The sequence below is a fragment of the Nylanderia fulva genome, unplaced genomic scaffold (assembly GCF_048542155.1).
Source record: "Nylanderia fulva isolate GAGA-0341 unplaced genomic scaffold, ASM4854215v1 Scaffold295, whole genome shotgun sequence".
Classification (NCBI taxonomy): domain Eukaryota; kingdom Metazoa; phylum Arthropoda; class Insecta; order Hymenoptera; family Formicidae; genus Nylanderia; species Nylanderia fulva.
The window spans coordinates 84,806-105,203 of record NW_028190363.1 but is presented as its reverse complement, the minus strand read 5'-3'; the positions used below and the strand labels follow the sequence as shown (position 1 = coordinate 105,203).

The following is a 20,398-nucleotide window of genomic DNA, read 5'->3' as shown; positions in this document are numbered from 1 at the left end:
CTAATTACCGAAATTCTATCATTCTGTGGAATCGTTCGAAAGTTCCGTTATCTTGGTTTTGGTCAAGTCTCTAATCATTACATTTGGTATCATTGGGTTTGTTGTTGGATTGTTATCTTTTCCTTTGATTTTCATTTGGCTTCTATAGTTTGGTTCTTGGCGAATTCTTGTCGATTCTGGCCGGTTCGGTCGATTCGGTTATTGTTCGATTGTAGTTCTTGGATCAAGGATTTATTAGATTCGGTATAGATTATTGTTACTCCGTGTGACTATTGTTTTCGCTTCTCCGAACTGGATTGCTGTTCTTTTGAAAGATGTTTCAACATGTCAGATTTTAAATGCGCTCATTGTGAGCAATTCTTCTGTTTCTACCATTGTATAATCAATGAGTTGCACATAAACTTTCAGTGAATCAATCCATTTATGTCCGACTCGACCTAATCATTAGTGTGTTATGGCTCATTAGTATCAAGCGGATTTTGGTTTGGGTTAATCAGATTGGAGTCGAATCGGATAGATAACAGGTAAAAAAATAAAATAAAAAATGAGGAAACACGATAGGTATCAAAAAATTAAAAAAAATTATTTTATTTTCTTATTATTTATATTTATTTTATTTCCGGTCTAGTTTTTGGGTGGAAAGTGATCCAAAGAGAGTCAAGATGCTTGGATAATTTTGTCTATGTAGCTTGTATTTGTCGCTGTAGCTATTGTTCAGTTTGTAACGGTCCCTTGTAAGAGTTTCTAAACTTCTGATTTCTAATAAACACATGACGCTTTGCTATTATTTCAATGTTTGTATTTTCGCAGTTTTTAGTTTTAAAGAAGTTTTATTTTATACGGATAAATATTGTTTTTCGTAGATTAAAATTATGTTTGAATAAAAATTGCATGCAAAAAGTGCATAAAATATCGTACATCAATGCAATAACAACAATTTTTTATTTATTCAAATATACTTTTCAATCGATTTTTATTTCGCATAAATGATTTTTGTATTAATTCAATTTTCTAATTGAAACTTTTTATAAATATCATTAATTACTGGTTCTAAAATTGTTTTAATTAATTATTTAATTTTAATTCATTATTAATTTTATTGTTTTAACTATAACAACACCTGTCCGAGAATACTTAAATAATACGTATGGAAATAATTAGATGGGTCGTGGAGCACCTTTCTGGCAATGGCCACCAAGATCACCAGATTTGAATTCTTGTGATTTTTTCTTGTGGGGTGCGCAGAAAGAGAAAATTTATTTTAACCGCATAGAAACGCAGGACGAATTAGAAGAACGAATACAAAGAGCGTTTGCTACCGTACAGCGGCGGCATATAAAGAATGCCACAGAAAGCGTTGCGTACAGGGCAATCAAATGTTTGGAAGCGAATGGTGGCCAATACCAACATTTAATGTAAAAAAATTCTCCATTGAATAAATATATTTATTCCTTTTACTTTGTCAAACCTTCATTACATCGCATACTACCTTTTATTAAATAAGAAAAATAATTGCAGCATAATTTTAATTCACCGAAATATTTGTATATCGCGATATAATTATAATTAATCTAATTGTGGCGACATGCAACAAAATAAAATTTCGATAAGTAAAAATTATATCGCGACATAATAATAATTCCGAATTCTTATTATGCCTCGACATAATTTTCATTCACCGAATTATTTTTATGTTGTGATATTATTTTAATTCATCGAATTTTTATTGTGTCGCCACATAATAAAATTTTGATGAATTAAAATTATGTTGATACATAATAAGAATAGAGAGTTACTTTTATACCCAAACATAATTTTAGTTTATCGAACTTTTATTATGCTTAGATGTAATTTTATTTTATCGAAATATCTTTATGTCGCGATATAACTTTAATTTATCGAATTATTATTATGTCGCCACATAATAAAAATTCGATAAGTTGAAATTATATTGCCACATAATAATAATTTCGAATTTTTATTTTGTCTCGACATAATTTTAATTCACCGAATTATTTTTATGTATTAACATAAATTTATTTTATTTATATTTTATAAGACAATTAATTATTTAATTTTTTTATATTAAATGGAATATTGTTTATGCTATAAAAAAGTAAAACTGCGTACCATACGTGAGCGCGGTTGCCGCCGCGCCGCAGCTAATTTCGCGCGCCCACCCCTGACTTACTCTTGTAACTCAGCGCTGATTGACTGATTACAATAATTAATTGCGGTGAAATTATTCATCAGATCGAAAAATAGTATTAGACATTTATTCTTAGATTTTCATTCTCTATCGAATGGTACTGAGCGTATGTGACACTTTTTTAACACCCTGTATAAAATTCTTACGTGAATACTTATAAGAAGTCTCCATTGTGAAATATCAATAAAGACAGTGACGGCGTAGCCGAATAATAAAAGCGAGGTTAATGGATTACCCGACTATCTTGAGCAGTGAATACTGTTTACAGTACACGCTTCACACACATGCGCGATAAAATAGCCCCAAATGCACCACCTTCGAAGGTGAGGCAAATAGAGCGTGCTCCTAATTGCTCCTTAAAGTATGCTCTAACGTGACGCGAACATTTAGTCGCCATCTTGTTTCCGGTGACACAAACGTATTGGAGCACATTGGAGTAAGAAGGAGCATGTTAGGGCATGCGACGCGAACAAACCTGTTGTATCTTCGAAATTGCCCGTTATTTTTAAATTATCTTTTTTCTTGACAATTTCAATCCTTTCTGCTCTTTTGGGGGTGAATTCATCGCGCGGGCGTCCGATAAAGTCTCTTTCGGGCTTCAAATTGTCAGCGTGACGAATCGGCGATTGTCGTTCACCGGGACCAATTTTATCTGTGATTCTACGTTCGAAATCACCTTCCGGATTTAGATTATCCGGATGTTTGATAGGCAATCTTCTTTCTTCGGGACCGACCACGGTTTTCTGGGGTCTGTCGAAATCTCCTTCCGGATGAAGATTGTCCGAATGTTTTTTAATTGGCACGCGTTCACCAATCACGTGTACATAATCGTCTTTGCGACGCACATCGATAAATTCGCCTTTCATTTTGAGATTATCCTCGTGTCTTTTAACATTCATTTTTTTAATTTTTGTAATTTTCTTATAATCATCTCTCGAACGATGAATATCCATCTGTCCCTCCATACGTAAGTGATCTTCATGTCGACGCACTTCCACGCGTTCTCCATTTACGTACTTGTAATCGTCCTTCGGGGACACCTTCATCTCACCTTCGGGACAAAGATTGTCTTGGGGTTTCTTGACCGGTGAACGATCACTTCTCTTCAGAGTAAAATCGTCCTTAGGCACCATATAAAAGTCTCCCTTGGGATATAGATTGTCCTCGTGTTTGATCGGCGTTTTTCGTTTGGCTGGCTCTACCTTCGGTGCACATTTCGCAAATTCTCCTTTATGATGAAGATTATCCTTTGGCTTCTGCACATCCGCTCGGTCACCCTTCAATGGCGTGTCTTTCTTTGGACGACCGGCAAATTCGCCTTCCGGATAAAGGTTATTGGAATGCTTGATGGGTGATCGCCGTTCAGCGGGACCAATAGGCGACTTCGTTGGCCTCTCAAAATTACCCTCGGACTTCAAATTATCCTTGGGCTTCTTAACGATCGCTCGGTCACCTCTAGTAGCCGCGTGTTTTTTTGGCCGTTGCACAAAATCACCTTCTGGTTTCAAATTATCAGGATGTTTGATGGGAGATCTTTTCTCGGCTAGACCTATCGGTACCTTTTCCGGACGTTCACGCACAAAATCACCCTCGGGACGAAGATTATCTTCATGTCTGATAATTTTGCTGCGTTTATCACGCGTAACTCGATAATCATCTCGTCGTTGAATATCGACAAATTCGCCTTCAATCTTCAAATTATTCTCGCGATGAACAACGTCTACGCGCTCACGTTTAGATGTGGTGACGTAATCGTCTCGTGATCGGTAAACATCTATGTCGCCTTTCATCTTCAAGTTGTCTCGATGTATCACGATCTCGGTTCTCTCTCTCTTAGTCGGCTTATAATCGTCTTTCAGTTTACCTACGAATTCTTCTTCAGGCTTCAAGTTGTCCTTGGGCTTCTTCTGTATCGGTCGATCAGCCCGTTTGGGAGTAAAATCATCCTTTGGTCGTCCAACAAATTCACCCTCCGGATAGAGATTGTCGCCGTATCGAATTGGCGTCCGCCGTTCTGCTGGTCCGATTGGTGATTTCTGAGGCCTTTCAAATTTACCCTCCGATTGCAAATTGTCCTTTGGTTTAGTAATATCTGCTCTTTCGCCTTTGAGGGGCGTCTTTTCCTTTGGACGTTTTTCAAACTCACCCTCAGGCCGCAAATTATCAGGATGTTTAATAGGCGTTCGTCGCTCAGCCGGTTTAATTGGAGATTTTTCGGGTCTCTCAAAGTCTTCTTCAGGCTTAAGATTGTCTTCAGGTTTTTTAACATCTGCTCTATCTCCTCTCTTTGGAGCTTCTTTCTTAGGCTTGCCTACAAATTCACCTTCTGGCTTAAAGTTGTCCGCATGCTTGATCGGAGTTCTCCTTTCCACTGGACCAAGCGGCTTTTTCTCCGGCCTTTTGAAATCACCTTCCGGATATAAATTGTCTGATGGTTTCTTTACTTGAGGTCTTTCTGCTGGATGATATCCTTCGTGTTTCGGCCGTTCAAACTTTCCTTTCTGTTTCAAATTATCCGGATGTTTAATCGGAGAACGTCTCTCAGCGAGACCAATTGGTTTTTTCTCCGGTCTTTCAAAATTACCCTCGGGCATAAGATTATCTTTCGGTTTCTTAACATCAGCTCTATCACTTTTTTTCGGCGCTTCTTCTTTCGGTCTAGAGATAAATTCGCCTTCCGGTTTCAAGCTATCACACGGTTTCTTTACAATTGGTTTCTCCGCGGGTTTAAATTCTTCAGGTTTAAGTCTCTCGAATTCACCTTCCGGTTTCAAATTATCAGCATGTTTAATCGGAGAACACCTTTCTGCTGGGTCGATAGAAACTTTCTCGGGTCTTTCAAAGTCTCCTTCGGTTTTTCGGTTTTTTGTCATCAGCTCTCACCTTTTTTCGGTGCTTCTTCCTTGAGTCGGCGTACAAAATCGTCTTCTGGTTTTAAATTATCTTTTGGTTTTTTAATTTCAGGTCTTTCTGCTTTTTTGGGCGAGAAGTCGTCCTTCGGACGGCCTTCAAACGGACCTTCTGATTTTAAATTATTACGGTGCTTTACAACGTCTACGCGTTCGCCTTTAACGACTTTGAAATCGTCTCGCGTTCTCATATCGATGAATTCTCCTTTACGATTACGTCACCACGTCTAAACGTGAGCGCGTAGAGGTTGTTCATTGCGAGAATAATTTGAAGATTGAAGGCAAATTTGTCGATATTCAACGACGAGATGATTATCGAGTTACGCGTGGTAAACGCAGCGAAATTATCAGACATGAAGATAATCTTCGTCCCGAGGGTGATTTTGTGCGTGAACGTCCGGAAAAGATACCGATAGGTCCAGCCGAGAAAAGATCTCCCATCAAACATCCTGATAATTTGAAACCAGAAGGTGATTTTGTGCAGCAGCCAAAAGAACACGCGCCTATTAGAGGTGACCGAGCGATCGTTAAGAAGCCCAAAGATAATTTGAAGTCTGAGGGTGATTTTGAGTCGCCTATTCTCCATACGTAAGTTATCTTAATATTTAGTAATCTCGGTTTTTTCGCGAATCAAGAAATCAGTATATTCATCTCTCAATCTATAGGTTTTTATATCTCCTTCCATGCGCAAATTATCGGTACGTTTAACAATATCCATGCGTTCTCCTCGCACCGGTCGGTAATCATCTTTCGGCCGTCCTTCGAAAGGTCCTTCCGGTCGCAAATTATCTTCTGGTCTTTTAACATCTGCGCGATCGCCTTTCGTGGGCGTGAAATCTTCTTTTGGTCTACCAACAAATTTACCTTCCGGTTTAAGATTATCCGGATGTTTCACTGGCGTTTGTTTTTCAGCTGGAGCATATTTTTCAGGACGAGGTCTTTCAAACTCACCTTCAGACTTCAAATTATTTATTGGCTTCTTAACTTCTGACCTCTCTGCCGGACGATAACCATACGGACGAGGTCGTTCAAATTTGCCTTCGGGTTTTAGATTATCCGAATGTTTGATGGGAGTGCGCCTTGCTGCTGGACCGATAGATGTTTTATCTGGTCTTTCAAAGTCGCCTTCAGGATGTAGATTGTCTTCTGGATGTTTTACCTCGGGACGTTCAGCACGTTTGGGCGAATAATCATCTTTTGGACGACCCTCGAACGGTCTTTCAGGTCGTAAGTTATTTCGGACGCCGAACATCTGCACGCTCTCTTTTCGTCGGTCTGAAATCATCTTTTGGTCGTCCTTCGAAATGTCCTTCTGGTTTCAGATTGTCTTCGGGACGTTTAACATCAGCACGTTCACCTCTAGTTGGCTTGTAGTCATTTTTAGGTCGTAGAGCTTTGAAAGATCCTTTTGGTTTTAAATTATCTTTTAGTTTTTTGACTTCTGGGCGCTTGGCTATCTTGGGACTATAATCGTTCTTTGGTCGGCCTTCAAATGGTTCTTCCAGTTTCTTGACGTCCACACGTTCTCCTCTGGTTGGCCTATAATCATCCTTAGGTCTTCCAGTGAAATCACCCTCTGGACGAAGATTATCGTTGTATTTAATAGGAGTTTTACGTTCAGCTGGTTTAAACGGCTCGACTTTTCGGTCTAAAAATTATCCTATTGGAAACAGATTATCTGGATGACGCACGACAAACGCTCTGTCACCAGGACCATAAGGTATGGGTTCAGGTTTTTCAAAGTCGCCTTCGGGATACAAATTATCCGCATGTTTAATAGGCGTACGTTTCTCACCAGGTGTATATTGCTCCTTGGGATGATCTATAAAATCATCCTCAGGCCGTAAATTATCCTTTGGTCGCTTTACGTCAGCTCGTTCGCCTTTAGTTAGCCGATAATCATCCTTAGGTCGACCTTCAAATGGTCCTTTGAGACGTAAGTTATCTTCTGGTCGTTTTACTTCAGGACGTTCTCCGCGTTTAGGTGAATAATCATCTTTAGGTCGTCCTTTGAATGGTCCTTCTGGCCTCAAGTTATCTTCAGGTTGTTTAACATCAGCGCGTTCGCCTCTAGTAGGTTTGTAATCATCTTTAGGTCGACCTTCACAAAAGGACCTTCCGGCAGTAAATTATCCTCTAGGCGTTTAACATCCGTGCGTTCTCCTCTAGTTGGCGTATAATCATCCTTAGGACGTCCTACGAATGGTCCTTCTGGTTTTAAATTATCTTGAGGACGTTTAACATCAGCTCGTTCGCCTTTAGTTGATCGATAATCGTCCTTAGGTCGACCTTCAAATGGTCCTTCGGGACGTAAGTTATCCTCTGGTCGTTTTACTTCAAAGCGTTCTCCGCGTTTAGGTGAATAATCATCTTTAGGTCGTCCTTCGAATGGTCTTTCTGGCCGTAAATTATCCTCCGGGCGTTTAACATCCGCGCGTTCTCTTCTGGTTGGTGTAAAATCATCCTTAGGACGTCCTTTAAATGGTCCTTCGGATCTTAAATTATCTTTAGGTTTTTGTAATTCCGGCCTGCGTGGCAATATCGGTGCAATGTAATCATCTTTCGTATGAGGCAATGCTTCGAAGGGTCCTTCAGGTCTCAGATTATCAGCTTTTCTAACAGTAGTGCTTTTGTAATCGACCTGATCGAAAGTCCAATATTGTTTTTGGGTGGTCGTAATGCTGTCTGTGATATCGGTCTTGCTGTAAAATCGATCGATGTCTTCAGGGTATTTTGGTCGTAACTGAGGTTCACGCTCGATAATATGAGTCTGGAAATCCTCCTTTATATGAGAAGTACCCTAAAATATATATATATTTTTTAATCAATTTAATTATACATAGATAAATTAAGTGTAAGATAAATTCAAAAATATTATAAATAACTAAAATAATGTTATAAACATTTTGAAAACAAAATTCAATATTATTTATTACTTACCGTAAATTCACCCTTTTCTACAGTAAGATTATCCGTTCGTTTGATTATCTCAGCACGTTGAATACTGCGATGATCGATATATTGAGACCGTGTCGTCGTTTCATCAATGAAATCACCCTCTATCTTTGTATGAGTATTGCAACGTATCGGGATAGGTCGTTCACCGGGAGTACCAGTGAAGACTAGCTCCGTTGTTGTTGTAGCTGGAAAAAAATGTTTATCTTACAATAAATATAATTTTACAAAAAAAAATATTTAATTTGCTACATTTAAAAATTGCTGGATGGATTGTGTGTGTCTTTAAATGACATTTATAATATAAAAATGACAGACAGCAGTTGAATGGAAAATCAAGCAAATGTGAAAACTTACTGTCAAAATCTCCTTCGAGTTTCAAGCTAGCCTCTGGCTTTCTTACAGGTGCCCTCTTACCTCTCGTAGGTGCTTCCTCTTTCGGTCTTTTGACGAATTCACCTTCAGGTTTAAGATGGTCTTGCGTCTCTCGCCTTTAGTAGCAACATAATCGGTTCGCCTTTGTCCAATAAATTTGCCCTCTGTATGCAGATGATCCTTATGATAAAATTTTGTTTGTTTCTCCACATGTTTTTCATCATAATTCTGGCGATAGGAAGTTACAGTATGCACCGGCTCTTTGTAATAAAACTTGAACTGTTTTTGAGGCAAGTTGTGCGGGCAGCGATGACGTCTAAAATATTACCATTTATTAGAATTTAGAATAAAAAGGTAGGTTTAACGTCTACATTTGTTTCTCAGCTCGCGTGAGGAACGAGTATGCTTTGAAAAGCATTTTGTATATAAAAAAAACAGCAACAAAAAGAGTGCTTTAATGAATTGTATATATTTATATTAAAAATAATGTTGCGAACGCGCGGCATGAACCGTGGTCCGACGCGAAGCTGCGACGAATGAGCGTGCTTGACCTTTTTAGGGCCGCGTCTCACGCGCCGCGCCTCTCAAAAATTTATTGGAAAGAAATCATAGGAATCTCATGAGAGATGTGATGGATGGACAATAGGATATAATTATTGAGTGGACTGTATCTTAATAGGGTGGTCGCGCACCCATGTGTACGCTGAGACTGGTGATTTAAGCCGAATTGAAAAGGAATCTTGAACTTGATTAACAATAACAGATCACTTTATTGTTTGTCACACATCTGATAGTCACCTGGACTTGACACAAACAAAAAAAAACTCGATATGATAATCAAAAGCGTTTGCTGTACACGCAGCTAAATCTATATTTAACAATTGATCACTTATCGAACGCCTGATTGTCCACCAAGCGTCGTACAAAAACAATTACTCGCTTCGAAGCTCGCAATCACAAAAAAAAATGTTTGTTCGATATCGGCACCAATGTCCTTGGTCGCAAAAACAATTTCTTATTTGAAAGTCACGACCGCGAAGCGTACAACAACAAATTTGTCCTCTTGTGGACGACCGTTATAATTTATCGAAAACGCGCACGTATGATTTAACGCAATTCGATAATTATCTTGAGTTATCGTGTTCACAATCACTTTTCACAACGACAACTAATTAACATAATTAACGCAGAATTGCAATCACTCGGCGAGAATGATGCAAGCAATCCTGACCGAATCGTTGAGTCGCTAGCTGCTTGCACGTGCCACCGCGTGCAATATTTTGAAGGAAATCGGAAGCACAGTGTGATGGCAATTATGAGGGAGGGAGAAAGGGAAAGAGGGAGAGCGGGAGAGAGAGAGAGAGAATGCACGACATGCATTCATCTGCAAGCAAATATCGCAATGAATCCTCCAGCAGGATTCGAATAATCGTAATGTTCAATCACGTGCACGTGGCGTGCACAATATAGCGCCGAATTTGTCGCGAGAACGTGAATGTTGCGTCGCGAACGAGATCCGATGAACCGCTAATTTTTAACACTCGATATGTCACAGAATACCGCGCGATGCTTCTCGTATCCGTCGCGGTCGTAAATTCACACACTTATTACACCGTAACGCGAATTATTTCGTACTTCGTTATACGAATATTTAGTCTGACTTGCGACCACCTGATCGACTCTCTCTCCACGATGACTGTCTCCGACGGAATGCGTACCTCTTCGATCACGCTATCGACCGCGTGCTCCTGACAGACACACGCGGAACGCGCTAATTGGCCGAAATTTTGCTTCCGCGGCGCTTACCGCGGTGCGTGCCGCGAGGTGCTGCCGCGTTAGGCCAACGGCTATTGCTTTTACCTAGATTTTTGATCGAGACATGAATTTTCGCTTGATCGAGCGCGGCGAATTCATCTCAATCCTAAACAAATAGAAATATGCGTATATTTGATTAAACAAAATTTCACCTACTCCTATGTACATTATAACGACCATATATATTTGTTTAATATTAATAAAGAGAAAGAAAAGTGTTTTTTCTTCGCAGAAAATTCTTGTTATCTGCTTTTATATTCGTTCGAACAAAGCTGGTGCATGACAAAGGCATGGCGCGTATAGAGATTTAAATATGACACAAAAGGGCATCAATCCTTTTATAATGAATGTAAAGGTCTCTGCGCGCGCTTGTGTCGTAATTTTAATTGTCTCGTTACTTTCAAAGTTAATATTTGCAGCGCGCCATTACCGCGCGCGAGATGGATATAGAAATGGAAATCTCACTGCAATCTGTAGCAAAAACTATATCCCGGATTTATGTAATTGCGAGTCTATAGGCAGTTTTTGTCACGCGACCACTTGTAACCACATTATAGACGCTACTTTTTTTTTAACGAGGCTCATTAAGTATTCAGATTACGATGATTAACTTATTCACCACATAGCGTTTGAAAGATATCATTTGAGATATCACATTAATTTTAATATTACATATTATGTGTTATTAAAATGAAAAACAAACATTTTTAAATAACGCGAGATTTTATGATAAGTTGGATAAGGTAATTTGTTTGATAGAACTTAATTATAATGTATGTTTGATTCACGCACGCGACGCATAGTGGGAAAAGTAATTAAAAGTCAAATCGACAATGCAGCACACATGTTAACGACGTCCAACATAAAATGAGTTGTTTATATATACATATTCAATTAATTAGACATTCTTTCTTTGCCTGATTAAACAAGTATTTGTGTACAATGTAATTGCATTAAAAATGTTATACGATATTTTCACCTATAAAATTTTCTCTCGACATTCGATCGCAATTAATTAATGAGAAACTACCATTATTTCCCTTTCTGAGAGGCACGCATCACATATCCCGATGGGAATACTCAACATTTCGAAGGCAATCGGTTACCTGTACATGGCGAAAGAAAAGAAACAAGTATCCTTGCCAATATTTTATGCAGAGCAATTCAACTTATTTGGAGAGCGTGATTTAGCGTGTATGAGATACCCTACTTCTGTATAACTATATCGAGTAGTATCGACATTTCCAGTCGTTCCTTCTTACTCTTCTTTTTAGTGTCGGAATGCAATTCCATAAATGTCAGACTTGATCTCAGGGAGTGGAGTATATTCTCATGTATTTTTTATTGGATAAAACTTTGCGTTATATATGTAACGCGTTCTGAACGTTCCTTTAGAGCCACGTTAAACCAGAAGAGAGAAATTATATCAGATCTCTCAAAGTTAAGCAGACTTACGTAGAAATTTCCGACGACTAATCAGCAGACGAACCGCAATTACTTCTTGAGACGGTCACGACGCGACTAATTTTCCCTGAGCTTACATCTCTCGCTCGCAAATCTATCTACGCTTTTATTTATCTTACAACCTTTATTTATCTAGGTCAAGGTTTTCAATGACAAGACAATTTCAATTTACACGTGTACATAAAATATATCACACAATTGCTGTCATTACTGAAAAAATTACATATACCAAATTAGTTAATTAATTAAGTATAGAGCTAAAATAAATACACTCTCTTAAATGTCTCTTAACTTTCCTTTTTGCAGCTTGATATTTTTGTATGAAAAACTCAAAAGAAACTAAAAATGCAACATTAATCTTGTTCTATATATAATCAGCCGCTCTCCCGGGAAGAGGCGATAAATATCCTTCAAAAAATGATGTCTAATGCAATTATCAAAGTTGTATCATAAATTTATACGATTCGTCATTGTTATATAAAGTACATATACGCTACATCATATAAGCTACGTAGGTTGGAAAAAGTTCAAATAAGGAAAGAATCCTGTGCGATGACTTGCCATCACCCAGAAACAACTTGCTGTAAAAGGATCTGTCTCGTGTTCTACTTTTGCACATTATGCATACGTATATAGTGTCCTGAAAAGTTGCGGATGAGATATTTTTACTTTTTTTTAATGAATTTATCAATATTTTTGTAGCAAAATTGAATCATATTAAACAAGAAAGTCGCGATTAAAAATCATTTAATACAAAGAATGGAAGCTATTTTGATGACAAACTTGTAATCGTCTATATAGGAAGCAGTAACATATATATCTTGCATTGCAACAATATTAAAGAGCGATAAAGTAGACATTTGTATACACACAGCAGTTGTACCTACGTCCGGGCTTTGAATAGATTATTGCAATGAATTTAATAGAGTAGGAAAGATGGCCTTGAAGACAATCTCTTGTGCTCTTCTCGTGAATTTGCATCTCGACTCCGGCAAGTTTTGTATTCTGATCTTGTTAATAGTGTTTCGAAGTAGGTCAGGCATGTTCATCTCCGCAGAGAACGTGCAGATAAGTTAAATTAAATCATATTCGCACTAGCTATAGTTGTTAATTATACTTTATACATAAAATTGTTGATGCGGAAGTAATTAGAAAATTAGAGAAATCAGAAAAAAAAGAGAAATTTTTAATTTTAACTTAATAAACTTAATGATGTAATTTAGATTGAATTAAATTATTTCGGTTTCTTTTTTCATGTATATTCATGTAAAAAGAATATTCAGCTGTAGAAGGGAGAAGACTTACCCGCAAGTGCAAAGCTCGCAAATACATTGTTCCTTCAAGGGGATTTTTGATATTATATCCGGTATCGGTCTAGGGAGTTCTGCGTCCTTGTCGAGAGAATCTGGAATCTGATCCCCTCATTTCGGCTTGTCATCTTGTTCTGGTTTCGTTGGCTTTTCGGGCTTTTCCGCAGGTCGACTTGGCTTGCCAGCCGCTGGTTGTGGCTTTCTGGTCGGCGATGTATAATCACGAAGCTTCTCAGGTGACTTAGGTCGGACCTTAGAAAATCTTTTTGCAACAAAAAATTAAATATTAATATACAAATTATATATTATAAATTATATATTTTCGTCCTTTTTCTTCTCTTCTTCTCGGAGAGCTTTTTTTTATTTTTAAATATATTTCAAGAAAAAAATAAATAATATATATATCTTTATCCTTTCTACGATGTCTTCTGTGATTGGCAAAATTGCGAGCTCGTTAACAATTTTCTTATAAATTATAATACAAATAAAAAAATATTCTTGACATTTTTTATTCACCTGTCGTGTTCTGCCGGTCGCTGAGGACTCTTTTCGCGCTGCGAAGGTCGACTGGGCTTCCCAGCCGCGGGAATTGGTTTTGGTCGATCGTCCTTCTTAAGTCCAGGTATTCCGCGAGGATAGCCAGATCGTTCCGGCGACGGCTTCTTCGTGGAACTCGCTGGAGATTGGGGTACCGAACCGGTATCCGCATTGAATCTGGTATTATCGACGACATCTCGCGCTACCATGCTAGTCACCTGCTCTTTGTCAATAAATTCCTTCGTTGACTCGGTGACATCTCTCTAAAAAGTACGATAAAAATAAATTACCTAATCTTTGATCTTATTGATACCTGAAGATATTGGAGCACGAATATCCTATATCTTATTATAATATATTATATTAATATATATATATATACATATAATATAGAGTCAATAGTCGCCATGATTATCATCCTGTTAATAATTAATGTTGATCACGCGCAATGCAAATTGCGATGTTAATTATAACGTCGAGCACATTATCACGCTTCTGTAAATTATCTGTAAAATATAAAGTTATACTACTATATACATTTTTATATATATACATTTTTTATATATACTATATACATTTCATATCACGCTTCTGTAAATTATCTGTAAAATATAAAGTTATACTACTATATACATTTTTTATGAGTACATACATTTAACTTTTATTAGACGTATGTCATGACCAAGTAACTCTCATTGTAACATAAAAATTGTTATCAGTTATTCATTCGCTAGCTATGTCACTTACGAACTTAGCTAACTACTTTGTCCGTAATGTCTTTACAGTAGCGTTACGTTAGATACATTTGCCTAAAGTCAATGTTATAACAATTATTAAAAAAAAAAACAGATTTACGATCGTCGGTATGCTAATAATCGTTCGCGATAAACACTTTGACAGCACGTTAGCATCGACTGGAAGGCGTAATAACGACGTAAATGCGGCTTTGTTTTTCCGCGGGCGTTTATTACAGGTTTGAAACGTAGATGCATAATAAGCGTCGCGGGCATAAGCGAGATTAGTATAACGCCGGTAGTGCTTAGTTCGACGGAATGCAGGCAACAAGATTGGTGCATACGTGGCTTTTATGCTAACAACATATTGTATAACGTCGCTTGCCGAATCGTGGAATCGTGGTACTTTTGCAACTCAGTTTTGTCGTTAATTTCGCACGACTTTTAGAAGTAGACCGCAAATGGACGATATTGTCAAAGCAAAACACGATTTGTTGTACAAAGAAATTAATTTTATTAGCAAATTTTTATTTTTATTTCACCTAGATGTAGAAGACTTTCAAAGTATCTTGTGCTTTCACTGATCATTTTAACGTTAAAACGCGCACTGAAATGCCGCAAATTATCGTTCCGTATTACATTATGCATTTGCTCAAAAATTTCGCGCGTTTATTTTCGGTTCGTTGAAGCTGCTCATTAGACTCACGAGCACGCTCGTTCTCCAACTTGACGTAGTAACTCTATAACAAAGCAAATAACGTTTGCTGATACTGTTAGTCAAATCCTTTACTCTCCGTTTTTAACACTTGAGCGTAATTTGCATAAAGCACATCAAATAAAGTTTCGGCATTTAATTAGCGGTTTAAGCAGCTTGGGTCTTTAAGCTGATTGCCCGTCCTTGATGATATCGACGAGCGAGTCGCTCATAATGAAGCTCATTTACATAATTTCGGCTTTCCACGAGAGTTTTTGCGCGGCGCGGGCATAATTTTCTCTCTCTTTAAAAAACTTTTTACGTGTTAGGCAAAAAAAGTATAGACACTTGTCTGCGCGCCATTAATTTTTCATTGAGTAATTGAAAGTCTGACGGAGAGAAAAAAACTATGATCGCGAACGCGAAAATCGCGCGAGTTTTTTTGTTAATAAAATATCACATATTTATCAATGTCGTAATACAGGCGTTGCACGTTTCGCGTCGTCATAAAATAGTAATACCAATGCGCCGGGAAAACGCGATCATGCGTGCTCGTAGATATCACATTGTTCACATCATCGCGCCTCCATGCAAGTAGGACACGTTCTCTATATAGTTGTTTGCATGTTGAACAATCCAAAACAGTGGGGTCGTTCGTGTAACACATGGAATCGAGACAGATCGTTTCGACGTCACGCGGAGATAATCACAAGTGTATTTCGCAGAGCATCTTTAGATGACAGAAGAGATTCCTGAAGGAATCTTTCGGAAATCTCAAAGATTTACGGGAAGTAGCTCTCAATATATATATAGACGAGTGTATACACACTCACATATATTCACTGACGAGGAGATAGATCCGCGATATTTGCGGAAAATACGGTCTGTAAGCGTTAAAGCATTTTATCGATCATCTCGAGATCTCGTACTAAAGTCACGACTATGAGAATTGGAACAAACTTATCTAAAGGGAACGACTTGTCTGCATAATAGGTTATTAATGTCTATTTTTAATTCGTTCGTACAAATATCCGCAAATTATCGGCGATAAGTCGTCGTTACATTAACTGAGTATTCTTGAACAAAGCATTCGAGCATTTTAACTATATATGACGTTGGATGAACTCCAGAATGTCGATCCTGATACTCCCACGAAACGCTATATAAGCGTGGGAGATGAAGTTTCAGATTGTTCCGCGCATCTCCGGTTAAGGAAGTTCACTGTCGTTAACGGCGAGAAGTATCTGGCGCAGAAAATCTTTAATAAGCAACGTGCACGTTAATCATAAAATTTTACGCGAGGCAAGGTTTTAAGAACTTACCTAACTACGAGAGAATGGTGCGCGGTAGAAAGAAAGATCAAATAATTCGCTTTTATTAAAAAAAGGACAAATTGAACAAAAAAAAGAACCGAAAATATCAAATAGAAGAGCTGATTGAAAATTAATTTCCACTGAAAACAGCGCATTGTAGGAGTACTATTAATTCTTTTAGTAGTAGAGTCCAAAGTGTCACATCCGTGATATTTATCTTTACGTTCGATATCGACCCACATTCTATGAAAACATTCCGCCGAAGTTGCGAGGTCGTCGCGTAAAACTCGTTGATGTCGCGATTGTCTATTTGTCGATTACGAAACATCAATATTGAATTAAATTTTAACGTGTTTATCAGTGCGGGGATAGAATGAATTATCGCAACATGTAATATGCGCTTTCGCCGTCATATATCGTTATTATTTTTAACATTATCTGTCGCTGCTATCAATGCCATAACAGACGTGATAAGTGACATTATTGTACACGTGTCTCTTTCTCTCTCTCATCTCTTTCTCTCCCTCTTACAATTAATGCGGCGTTTCTTAACTAAAATTTCTATGGCACTTAAACGAGGCGATCGTGCGATAAACGAGGCGGAACACGCGTGAAATTCAATTGGTCGTACATTAAGTGGACTTCATCGGACAATGACATCATTGCCAAATTTGTTGATATCAGATGCAATTATTGTCACTTTATGCACCTTTGATTCAACTTGATTACAAGTGATTACACTTATGCGTGCCCGCGGCACACGCTAGATTTCGATAAGATCTTATCTGCGATAAACAATCGTAATGATTTTTTACTCCATAAGTTATCTTTGCCGATAATATCTGACATGATTTTTAAGTATATTTTTTAAGGTATAACTTTATCGAGATAACATCATATATAATATTACATAATATTATATAATATTATATAATATAATAATATGGTAGTTTGATGTGATTTTTAAAATAATTATACTAAAGTAAGTGAACGGTTTCCTTAAAAATGAGAATTCTTTTACATATAAATCAGTCTACTTTATCTTTAACTAAAAGCAAAGGTTACCACGTCGCGATTTCTCGCGTCAGGAACAATAATACTATCAATAATGATATTACCGGAATGCGTCGTCATAAATTTCTCGATTGCGCGCATTAAGATAATGCGATTAGAATATAACGATTGAGATAGGAGTTGCGAGCGTGCCTCGATACGTAAAATATCGATTTTTGTTCCAAGCTTTGCATTAGTTCGACAAATCGAGATTCGGCCGTGCAGAAATTTCAGATCAGAAATGTAACGCTGTCCGTCTCGGACGGTTAAACAAAACGCGAAATTCCCCTCCTTTTCTAACACCCTTGACCCTTCTCTGTCCTGTGAACCGCCGAATTACTTCAGATTTATTTTCAACAGCGCCACACACATAAACCTACTAGCCTTCGCCGATTTGCCCGTTTGGGAAGTAAAAGTATCGTTCGAGTCTCTTCCGCAAGGACTCAAAATGACTCTCTCGATATGATTTTTATTCATTTGCCCGATATCTGGTCGTTAATTATTATCGAGATACAGCAAAAGTAGTATATATAAATTTATAATATATATTTATAATATATTTATAATATATATTGTTTTAAAATCGTTTCTGCGACTATCGCTCGCTTCAACTTTTATATTAATTGCGCGCGCGAGCACACAGCTCATTGGTGGAAAACATAACAACGCCTGTCATTGCCCGCGCTCTTATTTTCGTTAATCCCCCTACTTTTCTCGGAGACCGGCTGGTTTGCGCGATCCGACGCCCGTTTCCGAGATGAGTCAACTTTCTGCCGTCTAAGCAATAACAAGCCTGTCAAATCATATTGAAATTCTTTGCTCTGAATTCATCGTAAGGCGCGTCAACCGATTCCCGCACAAGTTGCATATCTCCGCGCTACGGCGTTTAATCCGACCCCGTTGAGAGAAGGACGAGCGAAAACGATCAGGCGCTGAGAAACTATACCATAGTCACCGTCCAGTGACAAAAAATAAAAGGAGTATCCGAAAACCCAAGAAGCATTTGTTACTACACCTACTCATCCCTTGCCCACCGATCGTTCAGCAAACGATATCAACCGATTAACACACAGAACATTGGTCCTTCGAGCCAGATCGGTGGCAAGACGAAACCAAGTATTAATGATCTGCCAGCATCATGTCGAACGTCAAAGAGATGATCGGCGATCAGACACAGATGATGTACTCTGTCTCACGAGTTTTGCCAAACTTCAAAAAACTTGGCCAATCACGGATGACTCGTCCCGCTACCAAGGAGAGCCTTGCCAACCTAAAGGTCATCTTTTCGAAGTGCCAGGAACTCCATTCGAAAATTACTCGTCTGGCCAGTGATACCCAGAAGGCGCAGTTGCCTTACTTCAAGGAGCAGCAGTTCTTCGTCTGCGAAGACGTCTTCAACAAAACGTCTGACTACATGGCAGAAGTTCTCGAGGCCTTCGAACCGAAACCGCGGCATCAGTCAACAGCCTTGGACGTAAGCAATTCTTCCGAGTCTTCTCGCCGGTGGTCACATTTGCCAAAGCTACATTTACTGACGTTCGAGGAAGGCTTTGACAAATGGAAAAATTTCCGCGACCGATTTACCTCGTTAATCGCTAACGATACCTCGCTGTCAAACGTCGATTGCTTACATTACCTTTGTTCTTGTGTAAAGGGTGAGCTAGTAAGGCGTTGAGCCACCTCGCGATTACGGACGCGAATTACGTCGTTGCGTGGAACCTTTTAATTTCCCGTTATGAAAATAAGCGACACTTGATCACCGGGCATTTGCAAACGTTAGTTGATTTACCCGCGGTTCCGAGTAAGAACTCCAAAGACCTTCGGCACCTTTGTGATCAGACTCACGCTGCGATACATGCGTTAAAGAATCTCGGGCGTCCGGTCGAGCACTGGGATGACATACTGGTGTTTTTCATTTCGCAGAAACTCGATAAATCCACTCGGGAGGCGTGGGAGATAAAGCTTGGCAAAACCAGCGAGTATCCTCGCTTTAAAGACCTCACGCAATTCCTCGATACTCGAATTCGCGCATTCGACGCAATTGCTCCCGCGAACCCGAAAGAAAAGGCATCCGAATCGTATAAACCGGCGAAACGCAACGTACTCGCTTCCAATTCCGGCGTTCCCGCGAACGTCACGTGCCCGGTCTGCAAAGCCAAACATTTGTTATATCAGTGCTCGACCTTTGCTAGCAAAACACCGTCCGAACGATTCGAGTTCATCCGCCACAACCGGCGTTGTATCAATTGCTTTAGCGCGAAGCACGTTGTAAAGGAGTGCACGAGCCCGCGAACGTGCAAACATTGGCAAAAAAAGCACTACTCGCTCTTGCATTTTGACACATCCGTAAAGCAAGAAGATACCATCGAATCCGCGGTCGCGACGACGTCGAGCGACTCGACTAATAGCGACGTCGCAACGCATCTCTCTACAAACACGGTGTCACCGCGGGCCGTGATTCTTCTCGCCACTGCCCGCGTTCGCGTGCACTCGCCACAAGGACGAGTAGTTAGATTCGCGCCTTGATTGATCAAGGTTCCGCGGTCACGCTTATTACCGAATCGATCGCCCAATACTTACGCTTACCGCGCGTTAAGCAAGCAGTTCGGATTGCCGACATCAGCAATAAACAATCCGTATTGCACCACGTAGTTACCATCACTGTAACTCCTGCGTTCGGCGATGAACCTGCGTACTCGACGACCGCTCTCGTTCTCCACTGCTTAACAAAATACACGCCAAATCGCATCAATTCCGCTTGTCGCTGGTCGCATATATCCAGATTGCGTTTAGCCGACGAAGATCTCATGAGTCGCGATCCGATCGACGTCGTTATCGGCGCCGACCTGTATGGCCTAATCCTCCTCGACGGTGTTCGAAAGGGATCCGTTAACGAGCCCACGGCTCAAAAAACCACTTTTGGCTGGATCCTCTCCGGACCCGTCACTTCCATTCCCACCAATCCGCGCGCATCCGTGCAGGTGCACCATGGAACGGTCCTCAAATCTCTCGATTCCATTCTCCGTAGAT

At 39.2% G+C, this 20,398-nt stretch overlaps 1 protein-coding gene across 1 annotated transcript; it reads right to left on the bottom strand.

Annotated features, from left to right (window-relative positions):
- Nucleotides 1-613: 613 nt before the first annotated feature.
- LOC114941214 (uncharacterized) lies at nt 614-13,992 on the bottom strand. The gene is given in 13 exon segments (XM_085484138.1): nt 614-759; nt 2,685-5,018; nt 5,093-5,323; nt 5,707-6,356; nt 6,358-6,739; nt 6,806-7,223; nt 7,226-7,918; nt 8,059-8,261; nt 8,431-8,556; nt 8,559-8,764; nt 13,033-13,299; nt 13,554-13,837; nt 13,957-13,992. Coding segments are annotated over 13 exon segments (5,976 nt in total).
- Nucleotides 13,993-20,398: the final 6,406 nt, after the last annotated feature.